This window comes from Myiozetetes cayanensis, unplaced genomic scaffold (assembly GCF_022539395.1).
Source record: "Myiozetetes cayanensis isolate MyiCay16 unplaced genomic scaffold, myiCay2020 scf19, whole genome shotgun sequence".
Lineage (NCBI taxonomy): Eukaryota > Metazoa > Chordata > Aves > Passeriformes > Tyrannidae > Myiozetetes > Myiozetetes cayanensis.
In genome coordinates, this window is record NW_026087400.1 from 10,345,209 (window position 1) to 10,364,862 (window position 19,654).

General features: G+C 51.4%; 1 protein-coding gene across 1 annotated transcript in view; it reads left to right on the forward strand.

Moving 5' to 3' along the window:
* The window catches only part of B4GALT5 (beta-1,4-galactosyltransferase 5), a 33,593-nt gene extending 23,037 nt beyond the window's left edge, over positions 1 to 10,556 (forward strand). Inside the window, exons 3-9 of the mRNA XM_050314111.1 lie at positions 2,343 to 2,456; positions 3,284 to 3,408; positions 3,889 to 4,005; positions 4,804 to 4,991; positions 5,222 to 5,344; positions 5,830 to 5,931; positions 7,511 to 10,556. Coding sequence (XP_050170068.1) covers positions 2,343 to 2,456; positions 3,284 to 3,408; positions 3,889 to 4,005; positions 4,804 to 4,991; positions 5,222 to 5,344; positions 5,830 to 5,931; positions 7,511 to 7,658 — 917 coding nt within the window. The 3' untranslated portion in view covers positions 7,659 to 10,556. The remainder of the gene's footprint in view (positions 1 to 2,342; positions 2,457 to 3,283; positions 3,409 to 3,888; positions 4,006 to 4,803; positions 4,992 to 5,221; positions 5,345 to 5,829; positions 5,932 to 7,510) is intronic.
* The last annotated feature ends 9,098 nt before the right edge of the window (positions 10,557 to 19,654 follow it).

Genomic DNA, 19,654 nt, shown 5'->3' on the forward strand with positions numbered 1-19,654 from the left:
GGGACGGGCACGGGAGGGGAACTGTTGACTTACACAGGAGATGGACACCCCAGGTCACCTCCTCTCCCTGACGAGGTCAGCCAGGGCAGCCACCCTGGGCTATTTTTAAGAGTGGAAACATCAAGTAAAGCAGAGGCAGGGTGAGGGAGTAGCTGATCCCCTGAAGGGAGGAGGGTTAGGCACTCCAGCTCCGCTGCCTGCTGTGAGGGGAGCCTTCATCCCACTGCAGCCCTGGCCCATGGGGCTCTGAGTTCTCCAAAAAGCTGCTGTGTGCTCCTTCAGCAGGCAGAGAACTGATTACCTACCCTTTCAGTGCCAGTGATACCAGTGCTGCTGCTGCTTCTGAAATACCAGGTTTTGCTCAAACCTCATACCCATCTGTCCCAGCTGCACAGGCAGGTGTTGATGCCTCTCCTGCCCTGAGAGCTCCGGCCACGAGGATGGTTTCATATACAAGCACTGTGCACATCCTTAGTGACCTTCCCTGGCAGGCAGGTCAGGCAGACTCAGGATAGATGGCAGTGACACCTGGAAGTCACTTGGTGCTGTGGCCACAAGGATTACATTAACACTGGGATCAGAATCTTCCCTCCCTGAGTGTTTTTGGTGCCTCAGTGGGATCTGGATGGGTGGCACTGCCTGGTTAGTGCACTGTCCCCACGCTGCCACGGGCAGTGAGGCAGTGTGACAGCTGGGAGAGGAAACCTTCCCAGGTACAGCTGCAGGGAGGGACCCAGCAAAAGCCTCGACAGTACTAGCAGCTCCTGGTTGCTTTCTGCCCCATCCTACCCTTCAGGCAGCAGTGGGCAGGGTACCCTGCACATCCAGGGAGAGGGATGCTGCTGCTGGGATGAGCTGGCACAGTTCACAAACCAATTTGGGCAGTAGAAGACCCTGTGGCCCCTCTGATTGTCCCTGCTCCAGCCACACAGGAGCTCTGGGAAGGAGGTGGCTGCTGCTGCTTTCTGAATCACAGCCTCTCCACACATCACTCATACCCCAGTAAGGGGCTGCAGGCAGCAGTTCTTTGTGCAGTGCTGTCTTGTGTATGTCCTCCTGGGACCTGGGGCTTTGATTTCTGGGCAGGTTCCTTAAAAATGTGATATATACCTCCCCTGAATGGCAAGGTAACCAAGCACAGGGTGATTTGATGCAAGCGCAGTGTGCTTGTCCCCATCCATCTGCATTTACTCTCTGCCCGTAGTTGTTTTTTCCTCTTGTTTTGAGGAAGTAAGTTACAACTTTCCCAGCATTGCTAATAGATGCAATAATAGGTTTCCTGTTTGGTGAGACAAAGAGGGGTCACTTCTATGCTTCCACAAGCAAAAAAGGCAGCCCTTAGTGCAAAACAGGGGAGTTGAGCTCCACCATGGGCTGTCAGCTGGGCTGAGTACTGAGAGTGTGCTCTGGTGATGGGACTTAAAGGGGAAAATTGCTTATCGAAATTTACAGCAGTATCAAGAATCCAAAGTAACATCTATCATACTCAGAAAGCCCTTAGGTTGTGTTTACAGTCCATCTTGAGTCTCAAGATAGTTTGGATACTGCTTATTTGAGCAGATAAACAATATTACTGACATGATGGTAAGCACTAGCATGATAAAGCAAATGGAAATATCAGGCCAGCAATGACTTTTCCCAGGGGGACAAGAGGAAAACCTATTTAAAACATCTACAGGTGTAACAGTCTGGAGGGGCATTGCCCAGGAGGTCAAAGGATGTAGGCAATGAGGAGGCTGGAGAAAAACGCTGGGCACTGCTGTGACTGCTGGGGCAGTTACTCTTTGTGTAACGTGATAGTTTTTATTGATCCTTTGAGGAGGATTCCAGACAGGATTTCCCTGTGTAGGATACTGCACTGACAGTCCTAGTTGGCATTACACCCTGCCTGTGGACTTCCTCTCTCAGCTTTTTGGGAAAGGAGGACACTTGGTGGAGGAGCACATCCCCTCTCTTTTGTGCCGTGGTCGTTCAGGGACAGGGTACAAGGTAGCTTTTACTTCCAAAAGCCACATGCTCCTTTTCTTTGAACTGTTTGTGATACCTCAACGTGATGCTCAAAATTCTTCCTTTGGCCAGAAAATGCAAAAGGTTTCTTTGATGTGGTGCTGTCTGAGGCAGCCAGGCTTCTGCAGCCACTTGCCCCAGGAGGAGGATGAGCACCCAGCTGGGCTGCAAGGCTAGAGCACATGCCACTGGGGACACAGCTGTGCCATTGGGAACATCCTCAGCCACTGAGGCTGATTTCAGAGTCTGCTCACAGTGGCACAGGGAGGTGGATGGAAATAACAGACCTACAGCTCAAGTATAAACTTTTCTTTTTTTTTTTTTCCGTTCCCCAGATTATCCTCTTGATCTGAGCCACAACGACACCTTTCTGCAAGCCACAACGTTTCTTCCTGAAGACTTTACCTACTTCCCCAACAACACCTGTCCCGAGAGGCTCCCTTCTATGAGTGAGTAGCATCCTGACAGCCCTGTGCCCCTATCCTGCTCCCCCTGAAGTAGTGGCATTCCCAGTCTCACCGGTGTTGCACCTTTCCCTGCCAGGCACCTGGGGATGAATGGAAGTGCTGTTTAGAGCCCAGTTCCCTCCTGGGAAATCATTGTTTACCCACTCTCAGGAATTAATCCCTGCTGTGTTGGAGGCTCCTCTCCCTGCCGAAGCAGGAGCCCATTGCTTGGCAAACACGAACAAAAGAGGGATTGTGTGCTGGGAGCCGGTGAAAAGGCTCTGCCAGTCCTTTTCCAGGGCCAGTGGCGGCAGGGTGGCTCCCTTGTGCCTCAGCAGTGCTGCCAGGCCCAACCCTGAGCTGTGCTGGGTACAGCTGTGCCAGGGCTGGTGTGGGAGACAGGCTGGACCCCCACCTCAGGAAGCTGCAGCTGGGAGAAATGCTTCCACCAAAGCCATCCTGCAGTGGGAAATCAGGCTTTTGAGGGCAAATGTTTCCAAAGAGGGAGGGGAAATGCTCTGTGCTGAGATGTGTGATTCTGTCTGCTGGAAAACTGTATGGGTAGAGGGGTACCTGGGCTGGAGTGGGTCTCTGCTAGGGAGCTGCATAGCACAGGGGCTACAAAGGCTGAGCAGAGCCCAGCTGCCAAGGAGGTGGAGGTGTTACCATCAGCATCATTTCCTAATTGTTTTTGCTGATGCTGGGGAAGAGAAGAAGCTGCCTGCACTGAGTGCTGGGAATGGAGGGCAGGAATGCAGCAAAGTGCTGCACCGAGTCACCCCAGGACCTCAGCAGTTCCTCACCCCCCCTCTGCTTCTCCTGCTCCGCAGAGGGCCCCATTGATGTAAATATGAGCGAGATCACCATGGAGGACATCCACCAGTTCTTCTCTAAAGACCCTTCCATCAAGCTGGGAGGCCACTGGAAGCCGAGCGACTGCCTGCCTCGCTGGAAGGTACCTGGGAGCTGGGCAGCCCTGTGTCCCTGCTGAGTGTGGGGTGGACAGGGAGCCCCGGGCAGGCCTTGGGAAGATGTTAATGGGAACATCTCTGATGTGCTGCAGCCTCAGAGCAATGACCTGAGGAGCTCTGAAATGTGGGGCTGCAGTGCCCAGGGGAGAAATGGTGAACTTAAGGGCTGCTTTAGTGTCCCCACTCCTGCTGTGATGAGGAGACACTGCAGGTCTCCCTTTCACTCAAGGCAACATTGAATTTTTCCAAAGCAACAATCCCTCAAAAAGTGAATAGGAAATTCATGTTGTGGGAGTGGAAAGGGTTTTAGGCTGCTTAGCCCTACGTGGGAGAGCTGAGACACCTTGTTTAGTCCTCCTCCCCCTCCTATAACCCCACACCAGCCAGTTCTGCTCCCCAGCCCGGTGGTCTGCAGCGGGAGCCCCTGGTGCGGTGCAGTAAGAGCCATGTCCTCTCCTCATCAGGTGGCGATCCTGATCCCATTCCGCAATCGATACGAGCATCTTCCCGTCCTCTTCAGACACCTTATTCCCATGCTGCAGCGGCAACGTTTACAGTTCGCCTTTTACGTTGTGGAACAAGTGAGTGACCCTGGGGCGGTTGGGGCAACAGCTGCTGGGTACGGGCTGCACTAAGAACGTGTCTGCCAATGCTCCAAGCGTGGCTCTGCGCCGTGTCCCAAAGAGTTTCCCTGCCAGGGCACATCTTTTAACCTTTGGCACGTTTAGGGGTCGTGTTGCAATACGTAAGTTGTCCCGCTTCAGCCTGTAAGTGGCACAGCTAGGAGATGTGCCCAGAAATGTCTGGTTTTATCTGAAAAATGGAGATAATTTGGTTTGTTGTTGTTTTATTTTTTTTTAAATTCTGTTTTGTGGGAGTTATTTTTTTCTAAAACAGCTTTGGATCAGGTATTTGCAGTTTAGACAATGCTGCATTGTTTCTGTGTATCCCTGCAGTAGTTCCAGGGAGCATCCCCTAAGCATGGGAATGTCTAACCAGAGTTAGACATTTCTTATTTGGGCAGTATCTAGAAGACTTCAGTGAATGTAAAACATAACTGTCATTGGATGTGTACGTGAACCTGTCACTTAAGCTGTTTGGCTTCAGCCACCCAGTAAACACACCTCCATATTTAGCTCTAGCTTAAAAAGATTGATCAAAATTGGGGATTTTTTCAAGTGTCTGAGTAATAAGACTTCAGCTCCTGTACTGTGAAGTGACTATTTCAGTGTTGGTTGATCTCACTAGTCTGCTCCAACACATCACTTCCTCTTGTGGCACGGATGTGGGAGCTGGCTGCCTTCTGTGGTTTTCTAGGCAAAGCTGAGAATGCACAAACTGTGGGGACTCCCCTTGAAAAGGAACTTTTTCCCTCCTAGGCTGGAAACCAACCCTTTAACCGTGCCATGCTCTTCAACGTTGGCTTTCGGGAAGCAATGAAGGACTTGGACTGGGACTGCCTCATCTTTCACGATGTGGACCACATACCAGAGAACGACCGTAACTATTACGGGTGTGGACAGATGCCGAGGCACTTTGCAGCCAAGCTGGATAAGTACATGTACCTGTAAGCAATGTTCTTCCTCCCTGCTACTGTAACAGCTAAGGAGCCACTGTTAGATGTTATTTATCTTTTTTAAAGGCAGAGGATGAATCTGGGTTTGTTCCCAGGCTTTGTGCAAAGGGAGAGTGAGAGGGAATAGCAGAGAGTATCTGCCTGGCCCGGGCTCTCCCCTTGGCAGGCGGGAGAGCTGCGGTGCCGGTGGGCTCTGCACTAACCCCTTCCCTCCTGCTCAGGCTCCCATACAACGAGTTCTTCGGGGGGGTGAGTGGCCTGACTGTCGAACAGTTCCAGAAGATCAATGGATTTCCTAATGCCTTCTGGGGCTGGGGAGGAGAAGATGACGACCTCTGGAACAGGTACGGGCTGGGCGCAGCCGGCGTCCCTGGGCTCTGGTGGTGGCTCTGTGAGCTGAGCCTGGCACGTGCTGGGGGGGGGGACAATTGTCATCTTCAACACAGGTGCTGGGCTTGCTGTGCCCGTGTCCCCTGGGCTGGGGAAGAGCCCATCCTGGCCATGCTGGCTCTGTGGGAACAGGGGCCACTCCCTACACAGGCAGTGGGTGGGAAGTGGTTGGCTCTGTGCACATACCCCACACTGCTGAGCTCAGGCTGGTCATGGCTGAGCGGCAGTCCCGAGGTGCTGGGAACTGCGTGACCTGCCCAGAGCCCAGGCTGGAGTGGGGGGTTTGCCCAGCTTCTCTGGGGGTGGGAAGGCTGAGCTGCATCTGGAGCCCCAGGAGCACTGACAGTGCAGCCCTGGAGGTGCTGCCAGCACAGCAAAAAGAACCGGTGATTTTTGTTTGTTTGTTTATTTTATTTTATTTCTCCTCTTTGTAATGCAGAGTGCAGTATGCAGGCTACTCGGTGACTCGACCAGAAGGAGACACAGGGAAATACAAATCAATTCCCCACCACCATCGGGGAGAAGTGCAGTTCCTAGGAAGGCAAGTAAATTTTTTTAAGAATCCTAAAGCACTCCACAAAGAGTCTGTACCATGTAGGAGGCTCCCTGCAACTGTTTGAAGGCAGTAACAGCCTGAACTCCTGAAGGAAATGAATCGAGGGAGAGGAAGGCGTAGCATTGCCTGGATTCCTCCATCCCTGCATTTCATACCCTGCATCCCTGTGACAAGGAGTCCTTGCTTTGTGGCTTTGGTTGCCTGAATGCCATCCAAAAGGGAATTGTCAGCATGGCAGGCTGAGGGCCTGTCCTGTATCTGCAGGGGAATAGGGGTGGATAATGCCAGATGTAGAGAAGCTTCAGTGTTTCTCCAAGTACTGTTGGGACCATTTTGTCTTTTTTTTTTTTTTTTTCAAAAAGATAAATTGTCCCTGGAGCTCTTCAGGAGGGCTCCAACCCCTTTGTCCCAGAGCCAGGGTTGTTTTGGAGAGTACAAGGCTTGACTGACTGCTTTTGCCCGAAGACCACAATGGAATTTGAGTCTTCTGAAAACTGTGCAACAGAAAACCAGAGAAATACCTTCTTCACAAACAACTGCAGGTGTTTGTAACACCTGCTAACAAACACTTGTAGGTGAGGATCTGGTGGATGAGCAGTGTGACAGCTCTGTTCTGCAGAGGGGCTCCAGGCTGCTGCTGGCAGAGATTTCAGTTGTCTGCTGGTCTTTTTTTGCAGAAGACTCATTTTTAGGGGAGTTTCCATTTTAGAGTCATCTTTAGCCCTGCTTTTCATTTCTCTGGTGGACAGAATGCAGCCAGTCAGAGAAGCTTTTCTCATTTCACTCTTGAAAAAGAGAAGTTGCTTTTTAGCTTAAAAAGCCATATTTAGTCAAACCCTTGGAGTGTGGCAGGCTGGCAATGCAGTGGGATTGAGCTCTGGTTCCTGACACTTGCCTGGTCTCCTCCTGGCCCCAGCCACGAGCCCAGGTTCCATGCCAGCAGGAACTGTGAGTCCATGTGGTGGGAGGGGAAGATGGTCAAGGCAGAGTTCACCTGGTGAGCCAACAGCTGCACCCACTCTTACCCCTTATATCTCATCATGCTGGCCCTAAATGTGATTGAGGCTGTTTTTGTGCACCAGCTGCAGTTTCCTTCCCCAAACCATCATTCTGTTACTTTTACTTCCTCGTCCCCCATCCTTTGGACTAAAGCCATTTAGTTCTGCTCTTGTTTGTGTCTGGTTTCTTAAAAGTGGAAGGGACATATCACCCATCAGCTGCGTTTCTCTGGGATGGTGAGGGCTCTGCAGGATGCCTGAGCTCAGCTCTCTCCTGGGAATGGGAGCAGGCTTCAGGCAGGAGTCACAGGTAGTTTTGGTAGCTGAGTGCTTGCTGGTGGCACAGCAAGCATTTTGCCCTTCATCAAGTGATGAACTTTTCTGGAATTTTCCAACATTTACCAACAATGAGTATTTAAAATGTGATGGTTGCCTTTATTAAGGGCTCAGAAGTTTGTTGTTTCATAGCTGCTGCTGGGAAAGGCTGTTCTAGTAGCTTTGGGAGGAGTTGCAGGGCGCTGTGGGACTGGTGGAAGTGACTCTGGCCTCTGGTTCTCGTTGCACAGGTACGCCTTGCTGAGGAAGTCAAAAGAAAGGCAAGCCCTGGACGGCCTCAATAACTTGAACTACTTTCCAAACGTCACGTATGACGCCTTGTATAAGAACATCACTGTTAACCTGACACCGGAGCTGGCTCTGGTGCCCGAATATTAAGAGGAGAAAATAACTTTGCTCTGCCCTTCACCAAGAAAGCACCACACTAGACTTTCTTTTCCAAGGTTTATCGAGGACAAGCAACACTTTGTCTAATGAAGGATCACAGTATTTTGGAGAATGAGGCTGAAAGTGCACGCACAAATTGCCCTAGCTGTACCAATCCAGCCCGACACCCGGGCAGCGAGCTCAGCAGTCTCTTTAATTTTTTCTGCCACTTGCTTTCTGGGTTTTAGGACAACAGTTCGACCTGCTGCTCTCGTCTCCACATTCCTCCTCCAGCAATCTCTGGCACTGGGACTCGCCTCGGATGCGCTTTCTCCTCTGGGAAGCGGCTCAGCTGAGGGACTCTGGCTTCTTGACGGTGAACATTGGGAGCAGTTTGGTTGGCAACTGCCCTGGTGGGAGATCAAACGACTTCTGATGCCGTTCTGTGTCTGTGCGGTTTTTTAAATGACCTGCTTGAAGTATATACAACAGAATCGCTTCTTAAAGAAGTGTAAGTGTAAATATGCTGTGTAAATTGCCCCTTTTTATTTTTCTCCTACGGCTCAAGTCCAAGCTAGAGGTTTACATGCGGTCACTCATTTTAGTCCTGAGTTCTGTAAACACTTGCGTGTGCATCACTGTACTTGTGCAAGGTGTTCCCTTTTAAGCCAGCGAGACTGCTTGCGTGATTCCAGCTGTGCATATGCAGAAACGTTTGTGGGACAGGGCCCTGAACCTTCCAGTGCAGTGGGTTAGAAATACAGCCGGGACATTGCTCATTCCAGACACCACAAGGGTGGCTTTTTCCAGGGAAAGTGAGGAAATGGGAATATTTATGAAAAAACTCCCTTTTCTGTGACTTTTACAAGATGATCTGCAAATGAATCCAAAAGCCATATGGAATATAATCCCCTGCCTGTTGCTCTGTATCCCACGTGGCGAGTGTGAGCCTGGTTGCTCAGGACTCCCATCCATGGTGCTGGAGGAGTGTGGCCCCTGGGCTGGCTGCCCCTGCCCACGTGCTGTCCTGGGGATGGAGCAGCTGCACAAGCCCTCTCCAGACAGCAGCGTCCTGCCGTCACCCCCAGTGTGCCGGAATGGTGTGGGAGGTTGGTTTAGTCTGTATTCATTGTGTAAATCCAGCAGCACACTGAGGTGCTGTCAGAGCCAGGCAGTGCACAGGCACAGCTGGTGGGGCAGAGGGTCACAGGTCAGTGGGAGGGAGAGACATGAAGGACACACAAAAACATGAGGACTGGGAACCAGAGCTTGGTCTGACAACCCATCCAGCCACCCAATGCCATCCCCCCTTTCCCCACAGCTGCCGTGGGCAGGCTGGGCTCCAGGCCCTGTCCCCAGGGACACAGTCCAGCCCTTACACAGCACCAACACCGCCACTTTCACTGGACCTCTCTGACTTAAAAGTAAATACATTGGGCGTTGTTTTGAGTTTGTATTTCCACACAACAAGGGTGGGTACTTGACCTCCGAAGTACTTTAACTCTTTTCATTGCGTTGTTTGCCTTCGGTTTCCTTAACTTCTCATGGTTTACATTGTTTTCTCAGTTCCGTGGACGTATGATCCCCATACGCATCTGTGGTGGGTGTGACTGCCCAGGGCATTCCTAACCTGTATCCAGAAAACGTTAGTTTAGAAAACACGAGTTCTTGTGTAGATCTTATCGGCCGGCATGAGAGGACAGCGAGCCTGCCCTTGAAAAGCGCTGATGAGTTTGTAACTTAGGTTTTAAAGTCTTTGAACTTACATGTGCTTTAAACTTGCTTCCCGAGGGAATTCAGCCTGGTTATTTATAGGCAGAGGTGAGGATTTGCTTTTTCTGGCGCATACAGCAATAAAGACTTTTGCTTCGGGATCTCGATCTCTTAATTCACGTGGACCCTTTCCGGATGCTGAACCCACGTTGCCCTGCCCCTCTTTTCTTTCATCTTGAGACCTTGCTAGAAATCTGTCTTTGTTTAATGGTGCTTCAAACAAGGAATGTATTTCAACTAGTCCAAGTTCACTACCCCGGAATCATGCATGTGTGTGTGAGTAGGTGTTAAACTACCTTAGTCGGGATCCTCAGCCTTCCATGTCCCTGACACTCGTCGCACCTTGTGTGGAACAAAAGCCGTTACCTCTGCTCAGAACTGCACTCTGCGGTTGGCACAGAAGGGTCCACCCCCAGCAGCATCCTCTCCATCGTTCCTTCGTTCTAATCACGTTGTTTTTTTTGTTTTGTTTTGTTTTGTTTTTCCCTTTCTAAAATGTGGATTATCTGAAAATGTGCACTGTTAATCTTATCAGCTATGTCAAATACTGTATAGTAAATGTAACTGTTAAAAACATACTGTCAAGCGCATGTGCTGTTATGGTGTAAAAATTCTCGTATTAAGGAGAACTTGTACATATTCTGGCAGCTGAAGTTCAACAAGGCCACTCGTTCGCCCCTTCCACGTCAGTGCCGTCAGCCAGCCCTGCTGGAGGGCAGGTCCTGGGCGATGCTGATGCTGACCTTTTTTTTTTTTTTCTTTTTCTTTTTTTTAAATGAGCCATGTGGGTTTTATTTGCAAAACTATTTATTGACAGTTAATTCTCTGTAAAGCTCTGCTCCTCTAAGGGAGGTACCGTTTGAGCAACGGCTGCGCACTTCGGGCCACTCACCATCAGAAGTGGCTTCAAACTCTCAAGTAGCTTTCCATCATCATGGCTTTTGAGCTTACTGTTATGTTTTTAAGAGGTGCCGGGGGGACGTTTTTGCACTGAAGATTAGTGTTTTACAACACACACACTTCTCAGCAAAGCAATCCTTTGTGTCATTACATTTATTTACCCATGTGTTTGTACATTTTTGTATTTGTTAATTTATGAATGATTTTTTCAGTAAAAAATACATATCCAAGAACACAGATTGCAGTGGTTGCTTTTTTTTCCTTTTTCTTTTTTGTTTACAGGAGGTTGGGATGTGCTTTTTTAGTAGGAGGTGAGATCTGTAAGCCCAGAGGGGTGAGTGTTCATGAGAGTTTGAGGGGAGAAGGGTGAGCCCTGGATGCCAAAGCTGGTTAGGAATTTCTCATTAGAGGAGGATAGAAGCAAACTGAGAGTGTGATGGGGATGCCTCCCAACCTCCTGTTCTGTAGGTGCTTAAGCCTTTTTTCCAAGCATCTGCTTCAATGTAGTTCTGCTGGGGGGCTGGCTGCCTTGGGGGAGTGTGTTTAGGAAGAACTTGGTTGAAGGTGATGCTAGGCTCAGGAATGGTAGTGGGGACTGCTGGTAATTGGATTTTTGATCAACAAACGCAGGCAGACAGACAAGCTTCCTTGCAGCAGCTTTAAAATATCTTTCTCTTGCTCTGCAGCATACAGGCACGCTAGAATAAATAGCTGGCAGCCCTGGGTTGTTCCAAGCCTTGCCTTTTTTTAGCTCTCCGTCTTCTGGGAAGCTTCCTCCCACCCGCGGCGCTGGGCTGGAGCCTGCGGGGTGTCAGGCTCCTTCCAGACACTGCTGCCCGCCCGGAGGGGGCCTCGCTCCCCCAGCACTCACAGGATCGAGGGGGCAGCCCGTGGGACTCCTGGCCGTGCCCTGGTGGGAGTTCCTGACGTGTTCGGGGAATCCCCATGGCCGTGGTCCTCCATGGGTGTCCCAGCTGGGGAGGGGTCATTGCCTGTGTCACCCCCGCGGCAGCTGGGCAGGGGCTGGAGGAGATGGAAGCCCATGGAGAAAGTTGGGGGTGCCCCTATGCGGGAAGAAGGAGAAGGGCAGGGAAGCCCCCAGCCTGTGTTCCAGGTGGGTGTGTGGGACCCCCTTACTGGGGCCAGCGGCAAACGAGAGCTGGGAGCAAACCCCCTTTTGTGTGGGCTGTGCCGGGAGGATGCCAAGGAGAGGAGCCGTGCGAGGGACCAGCACAGCTCCGGCACGGCCACCGCTGCCCCCCAGCAGTGCAGAGCCCCGCGCTGCGGGGGAGAGCACTCCCTGCGCGGGCTGAGAACAGCTCAGCCTTCTCTGCTGCAAAATCCCCGAGTTTCTCTGCAGTGTGTAAAAATAACAAACCCACAACCGCCAGAGCAGGGGTTTTTTCCCTCTTCTTTCCCCCTTCACATCCGTGTGGCACCATCAGTCTGTCCTGTGTGGCCTGGGCTGGCGGCTGGAGCCACACACATGCTGTGGGGCATCCCTGCTGCCAGGATCAGCCCTGAGATGCTGCCCAGGAGGGATGCCCTGCTCAGGAGCTGGTGGAAAGGCTGAGTAGGTGGGTTGGGAGACAGTGCTGTGAGTTACCAGCCACACCAGAGCTTCTGGCCAACATTCCCTGGCTATTGGCTTGGCCTCTCTCCCCTGTGCAGAGGCAAAGGTGCTGCCCCCCCTACTAGGGGGGTCCTGCTGGCCCCCAGAGCCTGGGGTTGGCTGCTCCAAGACTGCTCCCCGTGGGAAGGACAACATGTCCCTGGATATTTATTCTTCCTTCTGGTGAGCAGTGTGACAATATTGACTGTTGTTCAAGAAGGGCTCTTGATAGTCAAGAGGAAAGGGGAGAAGTGAGCAGGAGCACCAGGGGCATGGAGGATTAACCATGGCTCTCAGGCAGCTGTCTTTAGTAAATCCTGGTGGGGAGGGCTTCCCAAAAACTCCTTTCCTCTGAAGGACTCTCACAGATACACAGCCAAGGGCTCTTCTGCCACAGTTGGTAGCAATAGCAGCAAAGGGGGGGAAACCAGTAACACATCAAGTATCAGCTGGGTGAAGCAAAGCAAACACTCCCCTGTGGGCAGCGGAAACTCAGCTGATCCCTTTCCCCACTGACAAGGCAGTGCCGGGCGGGGATACAGAATGAGTCGGTGGGTGGGCGGGCCAAACCGGCGGGGCTGGTCAAGCCGGGGAGAACCATGGGATTCTTGGACACACGGTTGAGAAATCTTCTCCATCAGCGCAGCCTCGAGCCACAGGGATAGCAGCAGGGAGTGGGGCCGTCTGAAGGCCACGGATGCGGTGCCACGGTGAGGACTCTCTTGCACAATCGCCCACATCGCTGGGGGCACCTGTGCGGCAGGTTCCCAGTGGCCATAAAACCGCGGGTCACCTTGCGATAGGTGCCTCGCTCCGGGGCCAACGTGAGCCGCGGCAGCGCCCCGCGACCCGCCCGGCACCAGGCTGACCCTCCCTGCCCTGCTCTGCCCCGGGAGGTGCCGGGGGGGCAGTGCCTCCATGAGAGCAGCAGTAAAAGCGGTGGCCTCAAAGCGGTCCGTGCGGCCACATCTCGGCCCTGCTACATTTGTATTTGCCTCGGGACAGGCTTGGGTCCCGGGATGGGCGTGATGCAGCCAACCTCGTGCTGCTCAGGAATCCCTCCCGGGCATCCACGCTCCTGCCTCCCCACCCTCATCCCAGCACTGCTCCCCTCCGACTGTATTTCAGCAACAAATCGCATTGCTGGGGCGATGACCCGGGATCCACCCCGGGTACAAGAGTGCCGGGGGCTGTGTCATCAGTGGCTGCCTCCTGCACATGGCTGAGAGCTGATCCCTGAGCCTGAGCACAGCCCTGCCTTTGACAAAGCAGATTCATTCATAATTCAGAGCCGCTTCTGCAGCTGGAAACCTTTCACAGGTGACCGAGCTGAAAGGCTTGGAGACACCCGGCCTGGCTTCCAGTCCCAGGGCACAGCGGGGAGGAACACGCCGTCCTTAACAGAGCTCATTCCTCGTGGGGTTTGGAGCCTGACGCTGTCCCCTCGCCCCGGGAGAGGTGCTGGTGGGGTTGGGGGAGAGCCCCAGCCCGAGTGCGGGGACGGGGGATGCTCCTGCGGGGCCCTGCGGTGGCGGAGCGCGGTCCCAAAGCCCCACCTGGTGGCGGAGGGAGCGATCCCGGCCCCGGGGACACCCCAGACCCGCCTCCCCCTCCCCGGTCATCCCCGCGTGTTTCCCCACGGACATTGGAGGGACAGCCGGCTGCGCAGGGTCCCTGTCCCTGCGGAACAGGGATTTCTCCTTGCTTGGGGAAGAAGTGGGACTAGTTCTTGCAAGAGGGGGAGAAATCCCAGATTTTCAGAGATACCAAGTGCAGAGTGACAGAGAAGTCTCCAAGTGCCCGGGGGAGCAGCCGGCAGGGAAACAGCTGGTGGCTTTTGCTTCCTGATGAAGGCTGGCCTTGAAGGTGCTCTCAGACATCTTTGTGACACGCTCCCAATTTCTTGGGGTGAGTTATCCCGGCTTTTGCAGCTGTCACTTTCTACCAAGAAGAACCCATTGTAACTGTCTTTCAGCTGTTTCATTGCTTTCTCCTGCCCAGTGCCTGGTGAAGACCCCCCTTCTCACTGCCCCTCCACAGAGCTGGTCTGGGCCTGCTGGGGATTCTCTTGTCCCATGACCAAAACCAGAGAAAGTTCTGAGCTGAAGAGAAACATTTGTCCTCAAACTGAGAAATTATGTTTCATAGTTGTGCTATTTTACCCTTCTGTTTAATCCTTTTCTCTATTAATATTTATCAACACAACATTTTTCTTCTTTTAAACAATGTCAAAGCTTTGTTTAAAAAAAAAAAAAAAGGGATAATTTTTTTTAAAGCTTGGACAGACTGCCAGGTGTTGGACTGCACAGGAGGAGGTTGGGATGTAAGCTGGGACAATCCAGGAAGGCATTTGGAAAAGAAGACAGGTGTTTCTGCACATCCCACGAGTCTATCTTTAGAGGTTTTTTCCCCTGTGGGAAGTTCGCAGGGAACAACGTGTCTTTTGGAAAACTAAGGTGTCTTGAAGGCTTTAACTCACTCATCCCTGCTCCCAAACCTTGTACAAGCCAGTGGCAGCAGCTGATCCCCTGGAAGCATCTTCTGTCCCTGTGTTCCACTAGGTGCAGTTCAGGATGTGGTGGACTTTTAAACCTGATGCTGGAGTCCTTCAGAGTTTGCTCTCCTCTTGAGACACTGCAGTCCATGTTTTTCTTTCATATCGTGAACACTGCAAAGTCTGCCCGTGGTTTATGCTGGCGGGTTCCCACTGCCCTCGTGTATCTGCCATGTGTGAGCTGGATGATGGGAATCAGTTCTTTGGGGTTTTCATGTTCTTATTTGGTAAACTTGGGTTCATGTTTTGGGAAACTCATCCCAGTGCTCCCGCATGATCTGTGGGTATAAATCTACTCTGAGTTAATGCTCAGTGCCAACATTTTTCAAAGCAGATATTGAATGAGAGAGGGTTTTAGTTAATATAAACCAGAGTCAATTTACAATGACAATGTACTGCTAGATGTGTCAGGGAAGAGACAAGCTGCTGAAATGTTTGGCTAAAGTCAACTTAGGAACTGGAATGTTGTTCTTTGTTCAGTGGTGTCCCAAAGCCCTGCTTAGGCAGGGGCTGCCTCTGCCAGCTCCTGGTGGTGTTTTGGGAGGAGGATGGAGACCGACACTTCCAAACAGCCTTTGGCAGTGAGTGGCAGATAGGGCCCTTCTGAAACTCAGCTGCTGTTTTGTTGCTGGGGTTTTTGTTGTTTGGGATTTTTTATTTATTTAAGATATCTTGAGAATGGATATTCTGCTTGAGATGCATCTGAAAGTGCAGAGCCCTGCGTGTGGTGCTGTACCAGCCCCTTCCCACGCATTCCTGATGCAAACACTGACAGCTGCAGCTCAGATGGGCCGTGAGGACTAATCACAATTTTCCTGATTGTTTTCCAGTGGCCCAAGGACAGTGGTTTCTCCTGCTGGGACTTGATGATTCTTATGGACCCTGAAGGGGAACTCAGCGCTCGGATATCACTGGTTTGGGGATTAGTGTGGTCTAACACACACAGATATTTTAAACATTCTCAGCTTTTCTAAGGAGGAGCAGTGTGTGGGTGAACTGGGAAGCTTCCCTCATTCCCGGTGGGAATTTGCCTTTTCTTTCCTTCTCCCTCCCTGCCCCGAGCTGGCTCTCTGTGATAGAGCCGAGTGTGGCAATAGATGGCACTGCTGGGACAGGCTGGAGCCGCTGCCTCGGTGCCACGGCCCGAGGGGCATCGCTCTGCTCACACCACTCCGGGCTCCGTGTCCAAGCTGCAGATCCATAAATTGGGCAGGGCTGGTGCAAAGTGGCTGCAGCCAGACTGCACGAATTTCTGCTGCAGCAAGACTTTATGTCAGCACCCGAATTTCTGCTTCTGTTTCCATTCAGGGCAGAAGGAGGCTCCCAGCATCAGAGCACCTCTGGAAAGTTCTGTCTGGAAAGTCAGAGCAGCAAAGCAGCTGGGGAATATCCAGGAGCTCTGGGAGCAGGAGGGGTCCATGCAGGTAGATTTGCTCAGCTGGGCAGAGGGGAACACGAGTCCCTCTTGATGCTCTGTGCCCTCAGACTCATCTGCAGCCTGTTCCCAACCAGCCACTGGCCATCAGCTGGGTTTGCAAACCCTCCTTCACTCTCATCTCTCTGTGAGATGCAGGTTCCCAGCAGGGTTTGGTCACTGGGCTGGTTTAACCTAGATATTACTTTAATTTTCACTGAAATCCTGTGATTTATGTGCTTTGAGGCTGGCTTAGGTTGCTTGGTGCATACAGAACCCATGGAAGAGACCCATGGCCACCGTGAGCTGTAGGAGGTGTTGGGGCAGAGCAGCCCCAGGGCTATGCAGGTAAAGCCTGGTTTCACAGTGTTGGGCTGGTTTCACAGTGTTGGTTTCACAGTGTCAAGACTCAGCAACTTAGGGTAAAAATCCAGGGATTCTCAAATAATAGGTGTTGAGTGCTTTTGATTTGCTTCCTGAGCAGCAGAGCTTTATTTGGGTTGGAATTGGTTTTGTGGAAGTCACTGCTCAGACCAGGGCTGAGGTTCCCACTATGCTGCCCCTGCCTAGGCCAGGTCCAGACCTACAAACCAGCTGGGAAACTCCTACTGAGCCAGAGATCTGGGGAGAGAGGGGGTGGGCTGTTGCCTGCAGTGTCATTAGCAAGAAAGCAATTAAACCCTTTGAAATCATCTGCACTCTGGTTATCTGCCTTCATAATATCCCTAATTGCTGCAGAGAACCTGATTTAAGACTGGTGATGAGGCAGGTTGATTCTGCATCACGTTGGTTCTCCAGCACTTTGTTCTTTTTTCGGTTTGACCTCAGCAAATGCACCTTCCCAGATGACTTTGTGCTGCACAGGAGATGAGAACACACTCCCATCACAAGGCAGACTTCCTTGATCATTCACAGCCCCAAGGCTGGCTGGCTCTGTGACCTACAGAGAGATAAGAGCTGCTTTATTCTTTCTCATGCATGACCAAGTCAGCTTGCTTCCAACATGAATGATTAAAGACCCACGTGCACTTTTAATGACTATATTCTAATTAAAAAGCAACCCCCTCCTTGAAAATTTAGGCAGCTGAAGTGGCATTGTGCTTACCAACAAATAATTAATTATTTATATGAAATGCTCTGCTCTTTAAATTACTTGGGTTTAATGTACTGCAAAGGCATTAGCAGTATCGATAACAATGCTATTTTGCTTCCACTTAATCATCACAATTTTATTTATTTATTTATTACCAAGAACAAAAATACCCCAGCTGGTCCATCTGATACTGTGCTGCACCACTGACAGGCTGCTTTTCCTCCCAGTCTGATGTTGCAATAGTTATGGTTTTGCTGTAAAGAGGCTGTTTCAGAGCCCACTGTAGGACTTGGTGCTGCAAGTGAACCAGGATGGTGGCCTTTGTCCACCACAGTGCATTTGTCACCATGGTGGTGCTGTCACTGACCCATGTGCTGCTTTATGGAGGCTCTACTGGTTCCAGTTCAGCTATTTGAATAACTCTGAGTCCTCTCAGGTGTTTTCTGGTATGGTGATGTAGGCCCTGTGGTTTTTTGGCTTCTCTTATTTCTCCTATTAGTATTAGCCACTCAAATCAGTTGTGATTCAAGCTGCCCTGTTGCTCAGCATCCTCCCCACTGGGATCGATGTGTTGATGTTAATGTGCCATTAATTCCAGAACAGGCAAGACTGTTTGGCAGAAGCAGCTTAGAAAGTCAGGAATTGATGGGCTGTGGGAAGGTGTTACTGCATTACAGCCATTGCTAAGTGCAGGGTCCTGCTCAATAGATTAATAACAGATTTGCCAGTTTAAGGTGAAGTGACATCCGCTGGAAGGAAGTGGAGCAGAGACACGTGAGTGCTGCTGCTGGGACACTGAGCTCCCAGGCTGGGGTGGCCACGGAAAGGCAGGCTGAGAACTGCTGAGTGTGTAACGTGAGGTGGCTCCAGGGTGACACTGAAAACCTCTGCTGCCCTCTGAAATACCAGACCTGATTCCGGTCACCAAGATGACTCTGACTGTTCTAAGTGGCTGCTGGGGGTGTGTAATTATAATGCACTTGTGAGGTTCTCACAGAACAATCACAGCTTTGTGTGGCAGGAAGGGACACGGAGATGCACCCTAATCCATCCTCCTGTACCAAGCCACGATCAATATGTCTAGACCATCCTGACAGATGCTTAAGGATCTTTTTCTTGAAAGTCTTGATGATGTCTCCACCCCTCAGTTTCCTTGGGCAACTACCCCAGGGCTCTACTCTTTTTTTCCCCAACAGTCATCCTAATTCTCCCACCCTACTATTTTTTGTCTGATTCCCAGCAGATAAGGAAAGCAAGCCATTGCTCTCTTCTACAGAAACCTTTTACAAACAGAAAACTGTTACCCCATCTCTCCTCTGCCTTCCACTTTCATGAGTTAACTGACCCGTTTCCCTCCACCTTTCTCCAGAGGCTGTTTTCTACTTCTCTGGTCACTCCTACTGCTGTCCTCTGGGCTCCTGCCAGTTGGGGCCTGACTTCCTTGATGAGCAGTGCCCAAACTTGGATGCAGGACTGCAGCTGAGGCTTTAGTAGCAGGGCAGTGAAGGTTTACTTCATGTGTCTCACATACAGCTTTTCTGTTTATGAATTCCAGCATGATAGCTGCAAAAAAAAAAAAAAAAAAGGAAAGAAAAAAAGAAGGTAAACGATGTCCTGGTAGCCCTTGAGATTTGGGCACAGTGGAGATGAGGGCCATATAAGTACATAGATGGATGCACAGATGAAATGCAGACTTTCATTAGTCAGACAGAAGAAGCTGAGCTTGGGGAAGTGGCACCGTGTCTGCTGCTGGTGTGTGTGTGTGTGAGCCTCATGTCTGCCCTGCCGAGCTGTGGGGGGAGGAGGGAGTCATTCCCACCCCACCGGGACACACCAGGGGGGTTTTATGCTGGTGGCTCCCAGCCCCTGGGGGTTCATGAGCTGAGAGGGTCTGAACCTTTCAGCTGCTGCATTTGGCTTTCGGTGCCTCTATCCATAGGTGTTATTCGAGCTGGTCTCCTTTGCTTTGCACTCCTGGAGGAAAAAGCTCTCTGTGAAAAGATGAGTTGCACATTTTTGCCCCTCCCCTTCAGCCCAAGCGTTAGGCAGGAGGCTGGTGCGTGATGCAAAGTTGGGCTCTGCAGAGGATGGAGGGGAGGCGTCGGAGGAGCCCGCGGTGGTGGCTGGAATTCCTGTTGCCGTAACAACCCGATGCAGTCCTTAAATATAGAACCGGTTTTACCCCATAGCCCGGCTCTGTCCTCTCCTCTGTAACACAGAGCAAACGGGCTTTGCTTCCTCGTTGCTGCCACCTGTTAAGAGTCCCAAAGGTCAGAAATGTAAACCCTAGTGCAGTCCGAGAGCTCAGGAGACCCACTGATCATGGGCTTGGGGGTCCTGCTCCGTTCAGACTTCGGTGTGAGGGCCCCAAATTCTGGTTTGACCCAGTGAAAATCCTCAGGCAGGTTAGACTGAAAGAAGAGGTCCCCTAGAAGAGTGGAAAACATCTGACTGCTGGAGCAGCTGCTTGACTGCTGCAGTTGTGGCTGTGGGGTGGGAGGGGAGCAGGGCTGCTTTGGAGCTGGGAAGGGAGTGACAAATCACATCAGAGCATTACATCACCCTGTGCAGGGCGTTGCTGTCCCTTTCCAAAGGAAAGCTTCACTGTGTTTCTGAGCTTTCTGCAGACAGACCAGTTCTGTTTGAAGCAGGGAAGAAGAGG